This window comes from Dendrobates tinctorius, unplaced genomic scaffold, assembly GCF_039654945.1.
Source record: "Dendrobates tinctorius isolate UK_male_01 unplaced genomic scaffold, ASM3965494v1 ptg000038l, whole genome shotgun sequence".
Taxonomy (NCBI): Eukaryota; Metazoa; Chordata; class Amphibia; order Anura; family Dendrobatidae; genus Dendrobates; species Dendrobates tinctorius.
In genome coordinates this window covers 21337501-21352999 of record NW_027361706.1, presented here as the reverse complement: position 1 = coordinate 21352999, position 15499 = coordinate 21337501, and the positions used below count along the sequence as shown (strand labels likewise).

Genomic DNA, 15499 nt, shown 5'->3' with positions numbered 1-15499 from the left:
GTGGTGGGGGCATGCACATTAATTGGAGAGGTGGTGGGGGGCATGCACATTAATTGGAGAGGTGGTGGGGGGCATGCACATTAGACGGTCAGCCGAACCCTTCGATATAGGTGGCTTTGGCTGATGCTAGACTAACGTCTGTAGTGGACTTTGGTCTCCATATGGCGTCTGATCTCGTTTGAGAGACCGTATCCCCCTGAGCTTTCAGTCTGAGTTTTCTCATATTACCCACCCAGTAATAGTAGTTAACTTTGCAAAGATGAGACAGCGGGCAATTTTTGACAGATTGTGTGGTTTGTGTTTTTTTATTTATTTTTTTTTATTCCACTGCTTTGCTTTCATACATGGAGGCTGCCGTGTTCAGTATAGATTGTATTTTCTAACATGAAATTGGGAAGGAAGAAGTGAAATGCCTGAGCGCCTTCAGACTGTAATGTGTTTTTAAGGAACTTGCAGACAAGCAGATTTGGCTGGGGATACTGCATGCAGCGACGTGTGCAAAATGACATCACCTTTATTCCGACGTTCTCTGCAATCCCGGCTGCTCTGTGAGTGGATAAAAAAGACATCAATCTTCGGGTTTATCTGGTTTACAGGATGGCCCCTGTTCATACAATGGAGGTCAGATGTGCGGCTACTATGGGGACCCTTGCAGTGGGGGGTGCTAACCATGTGCCCCGCACCTTCTAGCTAAATGGGTGAACAGTGGTGTCGCTTGAAGCTTGTGGGCCCAGATTTCAAAATCTCCCAACTATCACTAGTTTTTAATAATATTGGTTTCTCATAGGGACCTACTGCCCCCCCTAGACTCCAGGGACCAGGTGTTACAGCAAGCCTTGCACCCCCTATACTTGTGCCATAGGTGCTGTAAGCCTGTACAACAAGCATCTTGTATGGATCCTACACACAATGGAATTGGCTAAATATTTCATAAAGGGTGTGAAAAACTGCAGCACCACCTGATGTCAGGGGTCAAGCGGTGCAGTCTCCCCACTTTCACCAACGTGAAATCCCCTGGGGATGCATATTGTCAGCTGGGCACAGTTTTACACACACACCCCCTGTGTCCACAGGGGCCCAGGGGAGGCATGGAGACTTAGAGAGGGTGGCCCACGCGATCATTTGTGTGGCACAACACTCGCTCACAAACCTAACAGGCTGAGAGACCTTTCACTTGCACCAGTGAAGCAGCCTTGCCAGCCCAGTAGCACTGACACCAATTCCTCGTTGAATATAAGCCCAGTCTGTTAACAGGGTTATATTGGGCCCAGAAACCAGCCTCGGTAATATGGAAAGTTAAACCGAGAACACGGATGTGTGGTATCGTGGATTGAGATAAGAGTACCACAGTTAAATTATATATTTAATCGCCTTAAGTGCTCACTAGACAAACTATATATGCAATGGATTTACATATGCAATGGTCCAATATGTAAATACAGGTGGTAGTACAAAAGATATAAGTGGATGATACAAATGTAATTTACCGGTTGGATTGTAGGCCTTGGTGTTGCTCAGCCACATGGAAGGTGTGTGCGCCAGCAGTCTTCAGTTTCTTCCAATACGATATGACAGAGTGACTTGCCTTAGAAGAGAACAGTGGGCAACAGCCTCGCATGAGCAATTAACCCCTTGGTTGGTCAGTCCCTTTCCTTACTCCTTGGGTCTGGTAGCTGAAACTCCAAAACCTATGAAGGAGCTTAACTTCTCAATGGAAGGTCATAGAGAGGCGGTTTTGGCACCATCAAAAACTGCCAGACCACCGTTGCACTTGGAGACCAAATACTGCTTAGCTACCTGGTTTCTACCAGCCATTCTACGTATTCCTCACCCCGAAGTGCTAGAACGGGCCGAGACCCTGGCAGGAGTTTTTCCCGTTCCCTAGAGATTGAAAATGTAACCGGTGTATGGCTAGGACGTACATCGCTCCTCGTGAAATTATGGCTCATGTTTGTCTGGGAGGTGTCTTTGATGCAGTTATGCAGCTTGGGCTCCCAACACAGGTTTGCTATGCCAGAAAAGCCTTAGTCCCAGGTAGGGGTGTTAGTTTTTACACTAGAGGCTTTCAAAGCTGGACCACCTGCTGAGTCAGGTGTGCTGTCTGAGCTTCACATTTTGAAGGAGGTTTGCAGCGAAACTACAGAAGAAATTTAGTATTTCATGGGTGCCATTTAAATGAATAGCCTTCTAGGTAATGCCCAAACGACCGGAGAACCTAGAACTTTGACTCTGCATTCTGGCTCATGAAGGAGGTTCCTATGCAAAAGAGCCTATCTCCGTAATATCTATATGCTCTTATATGACATATTGACAGGAGTAGTCTTCATCAGCTGGCCCCTTAAAAGATCATGACTATTTTCTTATGAAATATTTGTAGGCTGGGTCTACACCATGGTGAACATTCACGACATTCACAACTACAATGTTTAAAAATAAATTAGAATAAATCACAAGTATCTTCCTGTATGACAAACTTATTATCGAATTAATGCTTTATTTGTTCCTTCTTAGATTTCCTCACATCCCATTAACCTCAAATGGAGCATATTCAGGGAGCATGGATGAAGATCAGCAATGGTCTTAAGGACTCTGTATTTGATGGACCTAGCTGCATGTCACCGACCATTATGCAGCCGTTCGGGTATCAGCGGAGGTCATCGGATGATGGAAAGCTTGGTGACCCCTCTAAGGCGAGCAGTACTATCCGAGTCTACCTACCTAATAAACAGAGAACTGTTGTAAGTACAGAGTTATTGTTGGGTTGTCCTATTGAGATAACACATGCCCAAATGCCCTGTGTGGTCACATGGACCTCAGAGGGGGGATTGCCTTGGGACCACTTCTGTGACAGAAGAGGCAGATTCACCCATCCATATTTTGCAGTCCTAGTGCGTACTGCCATTCATGGAGTGGCCATGGGTATCCTGACCCAAATTCCACCTTTTCATAGGTATGTAGGATTCTGTCGTATTCGGGCCTGGAATCCCGCTACCGCTCCACGTACAGGCCATAAACCACAGACATCTGAATCTGACCTCAGGTAGGTCCGCTACCACAGACGTCTGAACCTGGCCTCAGGGAGGCCCGCTGCATGGAAAAATCTGATTCATTATGGCTTCCTGGGCTAAATCTACGGTCTTCAGGAGACAACTGATTTAAAGGCAGTCTGTCAGCAGGTTTATGCTATGTAAATTGAGATTTAGGGACATGGGCCCCGATTCCAGCCATTTTATAATTTAGTCTACTGGGTGCAGCTGTCGTGATAGAATCGCAGCTTTCTCAGCTACAGATCTAGCAGAGCTCTAAATTGCTGAGCTCTGTATAGCCCTTCCCACATCACTGATTGGCTGCTGTGTACACTGTATAGTGACAGACAGCTGCTAATCAGTGGTGGGGCGTGGTTAGACTGAGGCAGGAGACATCTAGTCCTGTATTGATGATCTCCTGCTGATAAAACACTGATTGTATTGAAACAGCAACACAAAGCCCAGTAAGTGACACAAGGCTGAAATGAGTCTCGGCCTCCACATCTTACTGCTCTCATATTACATAGCACAAACCTTAAAGTCTTATAGCTTTTTTATATATATATATATATATATATATATATATATATATATATATATATATATATATATATATATATATATATATCTCTTCTTTTCTTGACTTGTATTGTAAGCAAAATAACAGGTGGCTGCTGCTATGGCCACAAGGTCACCAAAACAGATATTTGTTTGTTGATTTGGAAAGTTTAGCGGCCTTAGGGAAGCTCCAGTGAAATCCATACTCTTCCCACGTGGATTCCATTACTTTTTTTCTTTTGACTCTCTTCATATTCCCCTTGAATTTGTCTGTTTCTCAGCAAGGCGGCAGTGTATACCTTCATCTGGTGACAACCGATTTCCATCATTGTCAGCAGCTGAAATAAGGCTGGTATCAAGCGTCCATGAAACGTGGGCCGCCGTGTTCACATTGCATTACCCAACGACTGTCAGGCAGGTAATTGGAATGCAAAAACAGTCCGTGTTTCGTGGATGTTTGATACCCACCAAAGAGTTTAAATATTAATTTTCTCTGTTCACATCCAAAGAGAAAATGTTCCTGGTTCTGAGTTATGGAGTACAATCAAAGAAAGATTTTGAAAAGTCACAAATGATGAATTAGACTTAAGGCCGGGATCAAACGAGCTTATGAAAAATCATCCAATTTTCATCCGAGTTGTCACCTGTGTGTCCATATTATAAATCCGTGTAACATTGGTATTTGTTTTTTAAATTCGTTTATTGAACTTCAGGACATAAAAAATGCACAACATACAATTGGCCTATGGTAATAAACATTTTCCGCAGAGCATACTTGCACATTTATTTTTTAAAAAACAAGGTAGCATTGTACATAACCTTCCCACTGTAGTGTTCAGTGTGTGTCTGGGGGAGGAGCAGCTGGGTGGTCTGCTCTCTGCAGTGAGGCTGCTAGAGGGGGAGGATTTGTTTTCTGTGTGATGAGGGCTTCTTCATGTGGACGGGGAGGGCCTGTAACTATGGAGGGTGGGGTTGTTGCTATAGAGGGCATGTTTGGAGTAGAGTAGGAGGTTACGACTAGTTCTCATTTCAATGCCAGAACACCCCCCCCCCCCCCCCCCCTTGGATGTTCTGTTCAGAATTTCTAGAAAACCGTGCAAACTAGTGACAAAGTAAATTACTTATTGTCATAATTCTGCAGCCCAGATATGTACTGAGATTATGTGAAAAGCCCGGACAACTCCTTTAACTAGCTTCAGCGGTGGGTGGATATTACTGTAAGTTGTGAATCAACCGCAGTATCACGGGATATGTAGACACCCAGATATTTAAAATTAGATACAATAGACAGTGAGGAGCGAGCCTCTAGCTGCGGCATCGGGGCATGAGAAAGGGGTAACAGGGCCGACTTCTCCCAATTTATATATAAGCCTGAATATTTGCTGAATCCATCTATAAGGGCTATCGCTTGCGGCAAAGTTTCTTCCGCTTCATCCATGAATACCACCATATCCTCAGCATATAGACCTATAGTGTCCACCCAACCCGCTACATCAATTCCCTTAATGACGGGGGGAAGACCTTATACGTATTGCCAATGCCTCAACTGCAAGAGCGAAGAGGGCGGGGGAGAGAGGGCAGCCCTGACGAGTCCCCCTATGTAATGGAAAAGACTCAGATATAGAGTTATTTACTATGATACGGGCTTAGGGCTTCATATATAGTATTTTGATCCATTTTATAAATTTATCACCAAAGCCATATCTTTGCAAGCATGCGGAGAGGAAAGGCCACTCAGAGTCAAAAGCCTTGGTGGCATCTAACGACGCCAACGTCCATTTGTTGTCTGGTATTAGGGAGCTATATTGGACTATTGACTGAACCCGTCTGATATTAATGGAAGTGCTATTACCAGGCATGAAACCCGTTTGATCAGGGTCTACAAGGTTCAGTATAATTGAGTTCAGCTTGGTAGCTAGGATCTTAGTAAAAATGTTATAGTCCACATTCACTAATGAAATAGGACGGTGAGATCCACATTCCAAGGGGTCCTTCCCCTCCTTCCTAAGCATTATATTAGCCTCATAAAAAGAATCGGGCATAGACTTCCCTTCCCAAATTCCCCGAAATACCTTCACCAGAAGTGGTATCAGTATATCCCGGTTTTTATACAATTCAATGGGGAACCCATCTGGTCCAGGGGCCTTTCTAGAAGCCATGTCCGTTATAGCATTTTCTATCTCTTCTGCGGTGAATGCGGCGTCCATAAGGGCTCGCCGCTGTTCAGGATCGAAGGTAGGGAATGCCACATCTGATAAATAGTCCAGGCATCCCAAATTGTCAAAGTCACTTTTAGATTCATACAGTGACCTGTAATAGTCATAACAGCCAAGTCTCTCCTCGGTCAAAGACGCCAGTAAACCATCAGCCTTACGAATCTGCAGTATTGTATTGGAGGTATTGTGTTGGCGCACCAAATAGGCCAAAAACTTATTTGCCTGGTTTCCCAGTTCAAAATAAGATTGACGGGTGAAGAATAGTTTACGCTTAGATTTAGTGTCTATGTGCTGGGCGTATAACCTCTGGGCAGCCAACCACTCAATCCTATTGCCACTACTTTGGTTAGATATACAGTGCCTACAAGTAGTATTCAACCCCCTGCAGATTTAGCAGGTTTACACATTCGGAATTAACTTGGCATTGTGACATTTGGACTGTAGATCAGCCTGGAAGTGTGAAATGCACTGCAGCAAAAAAGAATGTTATTTCTTTGTTTAATTTTTTTTTAAATTGTGAAAAGTTTATTCAGAGGGTCATTTATTATTCAACCCCTCAAACCACCAGAATTCTGTTTGGTTCCCCTAAAGTATTAAGAAGTATTTCAGGCACAAAGAACAATGAGCTTCACATGTTTGGATTAATTATCTCTTTTTCCAGCCTTTTCTGACTATTTAAGACCCTCCCCAAACTTGTGAACAGCACTCCTACATGGTCAACATGGGAAAGACAAAGGAGCATTCGAAGGCCATCAGAGACAAGATCGTGGAGGGTCACAAGGCTGGCAAGGGGTACAAAACCCTTTCCAAGGAGTTGGGCCTACCTGTCTCCACTGTTGGGAGCATCATCCGGAAGTGGAAGGCTTATGGAACTACTGTTAGCCTTCCACGGCCTGGACAGCCTTTGAAAGTTTCCTCCCGTGCCGAGGCCAGGCTTGTCCGAAGAGTCAAGGCTAACCCAAGGACAACAAGGAAGGAGCTCCGGGAAGATCTCATGGCAGTGGGGACATTGGTTTCAGTCAATACCATAAGTAACGTACTCCACCGCAATGGTCTCCGTTCCAGACGAGCCCGTAAGGTACCTTTACTTTCAAAGCGTCATGTCAAGGCTCGTCTACAGTTTGCTCATGATCACTTGGAGGACTCTGAGACAGACTAGTTCAAGGTTCTCTGGTCTGATGAGACCAAGATCGAGATCTTTGGTGCCAACCACACACGTGACGTTTGGAGACTGGATGGCACTGCATACGACCCCAAGAATACCATCCCTACAGTCAAGCATGGTGGTGGCAGCATCATGCTGTGGGGCTGTTTCTCAGCCAAGGGGCCTGGCCATCTGGTCCGCATCCATGGGAAGATGGATAGCACGGCCTACCTGGAGATTTTGGCCAAGAACCTCCGCTCCTCCATCAAGGATCTTAAGATGGGTCGTCATTTCATCTTCCAACAAGACAACGACCCAAAGCACACAGCCAAGAAAACCAAGGCCTGGTTCAAGAGGGAAAAAATCAAGGTGTTGGAGTGGCCTAGTCAGTCTCCTGACCTTAACCCAATTGAAAACTTGTGGAAGGAGCTCAAGATTAAAGTCCACATGAGACACCCAAAGAACCTAGATAACTTGGAGAAGATCTGCATGGAGGAGTGGGCCAAGATAACTCCAGAGACCTGTGCCGGCCTGATCAGGTCTTATAAAAGACGATTATTAGCTGTAATTGCAAACAAGGGTTATTCCACAAAATATTAAACCTAGGGGTTGAATAATAATTGACCCACACTTTTATGTTTAACATTTATTAAAATTTAACTGAGCAACATAACTTTTTGGTTTGCAAGATTTATGCATCTGTTAATAAATCCTGCTCTTGTGGGAAATTTGAAGGCTCTAACTTATTTGCATCTTATCAAACCTGCTAAATCTCCAGGGGGTTGAATACTACTTGTAGGCACTGTATATGTAGCATTTGAGTCTTTCAATCGTCGCTCCATTTCCTCATCCTCCCTTGAGGTTACCCGCTTAATATGAGATTGTGGAGGACAGGCAGCCCGCCCCTCAAGTATGCCTTAAGGACATCCCAAAATAAATTAATGTCTTGAGGTTCCGGATGAGACTCGATGAAACAATGCAATTGATCAATCGTTCTATCGGGGGACACTATTAACTTCAACCAGAAAGGATTCAACTTCCAAACTATCCCGTTGTTTAATTGTCCATATTTAAGTTTAAGGATGACCGGCCTATGGTCTGAGATCCCCCTACTGCCATGCTCTGTTATCCACCACATCACCAGACCGCTGGAACCAAATATGTAATTTATGCGCAACAGAGAGCATTTAGTGGACGAGTGACAGGTATACTCTCTACTCAGGGTGACACATCCTCCACAAAGCCAGCTGCCCTCCCCTATAAACAGTGACAGAGAAGTTGTAGTCAGCGAAGAGGCCCCCCAGTCATTCCATCATCCAATCTCAATTGATCAAGGCAGTTGTTCATAACCATATTGACATCCCCCATAGAAATAACATCCGCATCTGGATAATCCAGGGCAAAACTCATTGCCCTCTGAAGAAGGGACATACTAGCCGGAGGGGGGTTATAGACACATAGGATTACATATTCCTGGCATTTATCAGTGCATGCACAAAAACAAAGCGACCTTCAGGATCCCTCCAAGTCTCCCTGGCTTCCCATCTAACTTCTCTATGCACCAACAGTGAAACCCCTCTCAAGTAGCTGGTGTGGAATGCGTGAACAGACCATTGTACCCAAGGCTTCTGCACACACCGAACTGTATCCCTGGTCAGGTGCGTCTCTACCAAGGCCACAATGTGAGGGTGATAATGTCTGACCTGCAAGAAAACCTTAATCTTTTTCCGGGGAGTTTTTATACCCCTCACATTCCATGTCATACATATCAACTCAGACCCCATGTTTTACTCCGCTGAATATGGGGCACATCATTACCCAGGTAAAATTTAGAGACATCACCTAAAGATGAAAATTGTCGTTGGCTGCAAATCTTACCTAAAAAACCACAACAAAGAAAAAGAGTCCTGTACTCCTGTCATGAAGCAAACAAGGGGATACCATCACTCAGCACAGTGTCCGGTATAGTTGGTAATTGGACGCATGCGGATAGTGCTCCAATCAGACCATTTATGCAAAGGTATTGACTAGCAATATATGCACTAGGATTCCTTTGCAGCAGACCCTTTGTGGGACCGTAGCCACTCAGTCGCCTCCACCGGATCCGTGAAAACAGGGTGGAACCCTCATGAACCACTCGAAGCCAGGCCGGATAAATCATTGAGTACATAACATTCCTCGCCCGGAGGCTCTTTTTGACCTCCATGAATTGTGCCTGCTGTTTCTGAAGTTCCATGGAGAAGTCTGTAAAAATCGAGATTGTGGCGTTGTTGAACTTGATGGGGCTTTTCTGCTGTGCCAAATGCAAAGCCACATCCCTGTCCCTGCAGTTAAGGAGACGTGCCAGAAAAGGTCTAGGTGGGGCTCCAGGAGGAAGAGGCCTAGTGGGGACTCTGTGGGCCCGCTCCACCGCAAATGTTGGAGAGAATTCGTCTCCCAAAGTAGTTTTGAGCCAATCTTCCAGAAATTGCTCCGGGTGTTGACCCTCCGAACGTTCCCGGAGCCCAATAATTCGGATATTATTCCGACGCATTCTGTTCTCCAGGTCGTCCGCTTTTTGCCTCCATGCATTCATAGAGCCTGCCACTTTCGTTAACTTGGCTTCCATAGGTGTGATGGTGTCTCCACCTCCGTAATGCGACCCCTCATGGCTTGTATATCTTGTCGGAGGCGTCCCACCTCAGTGTGCACGTCCTCAATCTTCCCAGTCAGAGATGTCCTGGTTAAGGAGATGGCCTGCATCAGTTGTTAGATGCCTGTTTAAGGGTTAACTCCTCTTGCTCTCGCTCCTCCTTGCCTCCAGAAGAGCGGCTTTTACGCTGAGCCTGTGAGGAGTTATTTTTAAGGGGTCTTGAGACGTCAGAGTGATCTATTCTAGCATATTCTTTCAGTCTTTCAGCTGCTCCTGACCCTTTAGAGCTGCTCATTTTAACAGCAATATGGCACAGATGGTTATTAAGAACAGTACACTGGAGACCTCTATTATAGGCGCAGCAGGGCTATCATACAGTGGCAGCAGAGCCCCAAAGGTGACACAGATCTGTAAGGCCACACAGGGAAACAATGTCTGGCTCCAAGCAGCAAGCAAGGGCCCTTATAACCTGGGGAGGGGGGGAGACCACAGCGCCCCACAAGACAGCAGCCAGGAAGGGACCCAGGCCCTTAAAGTAATAGCACCAGCAGGCTAGGTGACGTAGTGAAGAGGAGGAACGTGGGGCCCAATCTTTCAGGGCACTCACCGCTTATGCTCCACATTCCTTGAAGGATATGTGCTCACCCGTCCGTCAGCGCTGCAGCAATGGGGACCAGCACCGCGTCTCACAGTCAGCGCGTGTGCTTCAAAGATGGCCGCCGCCTCTGCAGGCCCCGCCGGCCGCCCCAGCTTTCAACTGCCGCCAGCACACAGGAGCCCAGCAGCGCTCTCCCACGGGGGTCCAGAGAGGAAAAGCGCAGTGGTGAGGGTCCACTGACCGGATAATGTCAGGATTCCAGGAGCTCCCTCTCAGCGCGTCCGTCCGCCGCCACTACATAGCCGCGCCCCCCAACATTGGTATTTTTAATGAATTTTTACAATGCGCGTCATTAATGTATCCGTAAAGATTGGATGCAATATGGATGTGTTCCGTATGGTATACAACTTTATTTTTTTTGCGCAACCCATAAACTTCAATAGGTTCTCTCATACGATACACAGAAGAGATTGTTGTATGCTGCGATTTTATTTATTTATTTTTGTTTTCTTTCTTTACACGGATACTTTGTCAACGTGAAAAAACTTTCCCTATTGAATTACATCGATCAGAGTGCCCTCCGATCTTTACTCATCCGTGTAACACTCTTGTCTGAACGAGCCCTCGTGATAAGGAATACTGTGCCCACAATGACAGAGGGGAAAAAAATGTTCAAAATCAAATAAAGTTAACAAAAACAAAAAATGCCCAAGTTAAATGAGGCGTAAATATTAAATGTCTTGGAACAATTTTTGCTCCAGAAAAAAGGCACCAAAGCGGTGAAGAATTGTCCCCTTAGACTTTCAATACGCTAGAATATCTTCCTAGTAAGGTGCTACGTGGCACATAAAGTACCTGCGAAGGTTTGAGACTAGGTGTATAGCTCGCCACGCATTCTTCTGGGTGTCATGTAAGGAAAGGCATCCACTTGGAAGATTTCCAGTAAACTATTTTGCATAAGAATAATTGAGGCCAAATTCTGGGTTCTTTAAATTCCTCCCTAAAAGGAGATCTGAAATTGCGGTAAAAATATGAAGAAATATTTGGGAGAGGTTAATTCTGACAACCTTCTCTACGCACGCTCAGCCTGCGGTAGTTTACTGGCTTTGTGGCATTGGCACACGTGTCATGCATGATCCCTATATTTGGGTGTGAAGTAACGATCACGGTGATGGCTAATCCACCTGACTTACCGGTTGCTCCGCATTGCTGTGTGGATTCTGTCCATACATAAGTAAATGATGAGAGATTGTTTAATTGAAGCTACGGTATGATGATGGGAAAAGGAATTTCGACCCTGCGTTAATTTGACAGTTTATATGATAAAGTAGCGGCAGGAATGCAGATGTGGTCACACCCGTCTCGTGCACTAATCTTTTTTTTTTTTATTTATTTTTATTCATCTTCTGTACTTTGCATTAAAAGCCGCACATTTTTTCATGCTTAAAGGGGTATTTCCATCTCCAGTATCCTATCCAAATATGTAGTAGGTGTAGTAGTAATAGCAAATACTGCCAATTAGAAATGTAGTATAGATCTTCTGATTTGCTTTGTCTCTTCCCTCATGTGTAGGCATCGCAGGACTTTAGCTATCCATGGTTACAACCACTGCTAGTGGTCATAACCTTGGATGCCTAAGATCCTGCAATGCCTACACATGAGGGAAGCGTTTTTTGTCTCCCCTGAAAAAAAAAATCAGCTGCTGAAATAGATTCTTCTTTTACCCTTACATGATTTCTCATACACCTGGTTGGCGGATCCAGCCAAAATCAGTGGGTTTAGGTAATGTGTATAGAGGGGCCTATAGATTTCGGCCTTCCTTTGTATGCATGGGAAGTAAACCCCTAGCTCTCCAATGCTGAATCTCTTTATATCTCTTCATTCTCATCTGACTGAACGGAAAAGAATTGTAGGCCATGATCTGAGACCTCTGTAACATAAATAACCAAGTCTTCTCTGGTGCTGCACCAATTCTCTGGAATGTGCTTCCCCATGCATTTAGTTAAAAGGGTCTTTCCTATCTGTACCTTTTACGGCTGAGACAGGAATGTAGGGATTTATTCACCCGCAGCAGGATGTCGGAAGCAGGAGTTTGGACCTCATGTGGGCTAGCGGGGGTGGAAGATGAGCTACGTCGGAACTTTTCTTTTTTCCTAACTCCCTTAGAAGTGAATTGGCGTTATGGCGGCGGTGTAGCACGGTGAATATCGAATTTTCGAGCCTTGTTTCGTGTTGTAAATTTGTAAACAATGCCGATTTGCACATCTGCTTAATTTTTCACTAATTCTTCGGTTGTTTAGCCACGAAGTGTAGTGCCGGCTAATGCTTGTATGAGCACACATACCCTGGTGACATTGTATGTGTGCGGTTTAGTGGTGTGTGGGTGCACGAACAGACAGCAGCTCCCGGGATATTGCACCTGTTTATTGGTGAGATCAATTGTCGGGGATTTCTTCTCTGGAAACCCCTGTTCTACTCGTGTCGGTTTTTGTTGTTCCTCATCTTGGTTTTATAGTACATGTGCTTTGTAGTGTTTACGATTCATGTAAAACTTCAGTTATGTGTTGTGTATTTTATTTTTAGTGCATTTTTGTATGACGGCATAAGAAATAACTTGCAGCGCAAGCGTACTGCCAACTGGGTGATTGCCAGTAACATTAGAAAGTTGATTTTGCAGAATAGAACTACTGGGTGTCGGGGGCTTCTAAGGCGGGGGTCTGGAGGCTCAAGGAGGTCTGAACATGTTCCACTTTAATGGGGTTTTGAAAGAAAATTGGATTAAGTTTTTAGTGCTGGGATAAGGTGTTATCTGAGCATGCACGGGTGCTAGAGTGTCTTTGGCGTGCTCTCGAATAATATATTTGAGTCCCCGCGGCTGCATGTCTCGTGGCTTTTCAACAGTCACAACACATGCAGGGATTGTCTTAACAGCTGCGGGAACTCCAAGTTCTTAAAGACGTGCTACTTTCCATTGGGATGTCCATCTTCACCTCGGGATCGTGATCCCTGGGCTCCTGATATTTTACAATGACTGGGATTGAGCGCTGTCTGCTTAAACCGTTTACATGCCGCGGTCAGTTCTGTCCATGACATGTAAGGCGTTTGACAGATGGACATTGCTCGATTTCAGCCTGACGTTCCCATTGTCCAGTAGACCCTCCGTCCCAGTAACTTCACTGCCAGTTGTGTGCCCGACACAGGTCATTAAAGGGGCTGGGTCAGCAATTGAGCAGTCAGCCGGCCTCCTTCACACACCGGTCCAGCCACATGCCGATAAAGGAAACGTTTTCTTGCGTCTAACACAAGATTGGAAGCGAAACTGCTGAGGTCTAGGATGGAGTGAGCACCAGATGCCTGGAACACCTCGTTAATACAACAGTCCTTTGTTCATTTTGGAGATGATCCCTGCAGACGTGTCTAGTAGAGCCTTATTCTCCACGTACGATTAGCATAAACATGCATGCTCCAGAAAGAAGAACTTGCGTGTTTACGGTGTTCTTGTGCAATTAGTAGTTTTCTCTGCCGACTCCAAAAATTTGAGGCGCCAAGTTTGTGAACTTTGTTTTTTTCGTAGCGGAAACACAGTTGAATGACAGTTGTCCTAATTTTCTGCCCAAAGGGAGCGCACTGCTCCGCTTCCTCTGTGCTAGTGGCAGTGCGCTTCTTATGATTGACAGTTCTGATTAGCGGCATGGTCGTGCTACTGTTCTCACCTGTGCTATCGTCCACGCTCCAATTCCCAGCACCGGAAGACCCCGGGGTACTAGGGCTTACTGTAGAGCAAATAGCTTGCAAGCACACCCTATTTGCCTCGGAAACTGTCAGTACTTATTGCAGAGGTGGCCGGCAACCTAGGCAACGAGCATTCAACTATAGAAGTTAAAATCTCCTATTCTTGAGGACGAGGAGGATTTTTAATAAGAGGTCGATTTGCAAAGTTGGTTGTTTTTGCAAGCACTTTGCAATTTTCAAGCATTCAAAAAAGTTGATGCAATCCCTTTAAAAAATGTTTTTAAATGTAGCAGTTCACACTGTGGCTGTTAGGAACCTGTCTGCTCTTCACTTCTGGGTTATTTTTTTCGCTTTGCACATTCCCCACGGACCCGGCCACATTCTTAACCAGCGGTCTGTGCATTATGTGAAATCTTTATCATGCGAGGTACGTGCGTGTTGTGCCCTCCTTTCGCCAATCTTTGGATCTTTCCCAAAAAAAGAGCGATGACAGAAAGATGGAGAATTTTGCTGTCAATGGCCTGCAGTGTGCTCCATGCAAAGCCGCTCGCTGACTTTCCAGATCTGTCGTCCAAGATAAATATTAGTGAAAGCATAACTTGGATCCAAATAAGAAAAATCCACGTCTACATAACTCCCATCTAACAGCATTAAGAATAACAAACACACGACTGATCTCCTGGATTCTAGGACCTAGAAGAACATGGCCGCCCCCAATAATGTATGGATCCCCCCTTATGGTTGAACTCGACGCAAAATTGAACTTTTTATTGTCTAATTCGGCAAAAATAAAATCTCATACTGTGACTTTTGCGGTCGATGTCGAGTAAACCAGAATTTTAAAATTTTTGTCCAGTTTAATGCCGTTAGTGATGACGTTTTAATGAGTGAGTGAAATTATATTTTACAATTTCTTAGAATTAACTTTTTTTTTTTCTTTCCTTGATCTACATTTTTTTGTTTACTGGGTGCAGCGGGTGTGATACAGTTTTCTCTGAATGCTACGCTGTGTATAGCCCCGCCCACATCACTGATTGGATGCTTTCTGTGTATATATACACCGTGCATAGTCAGGAAGTGGCCAATCAGTGGTGGGGGCGTGGTTGGACTAGGAGACGTTTGACATCTAGTCCTGTAGTGATAATCTCCTGCTGATAAAACTGATTTTACTGAAGCTGCAACACACAGCCTAGTAAGGGGTACATCACTGGAATCGGGTTACTCCTTCTACATCGTGGTGCTCTCAGATTACATAGCAAAAATCTGCTAACATATTCCCTTTAACCCCGAAATAAAAATTGAGGTTCGACACAGAGGGGATTGTGCGAGTCCATGATAGAAGTTCTGTTAGAAAAAAAAAAAGTGGTTGTCCATCTCTGGGGAATGTTTTTTTTTTTCTTACCCAGTGTGTGTATTTTTGGCTTAAAAAAATCATTTTTATATTCAGGTTTCACTTTTTTTTTACCATTTGGACTTTATAGCCTTTGTGTTACACTGGCTGGAGAATGAGTTAACTGAGAGTCAATCAGTGAGCTCGTTCTGACTGTCCAGAAAAGCTGATTTATGACCACATGACACATAAGGCTACGTGCA

At 44.8% G+C, this 15499-nt stretch overlaps 1 protein-coding gene across 2 annotated transcripts in view; it reads left to right on the top strand.

The window, feature by feature from the left end:
• RAF1 (Raf-1 proto-oncogene, serine/threonine kinase) overlaps window positions 1-15499 on the top strand; it is a 95919-nt gene that overhangs the window by 35114 nt on the left and 45306 nt on the right. For both annotated transcript variants that reach the window (XM_073574266.1, XM_073574265.1), the window contains exon 2: window positions 2512-2738. In XM_073574266.1, the coding sequence (XP_073430367.1) occupies window positions 2538-2738 (201 nt within the window). In that variant the 5' untranslated portion in view covers window positions 2512-2537. The remainder of the gene's footprint in view (window positions 1-2511; window positions 2739-15499) is intronic.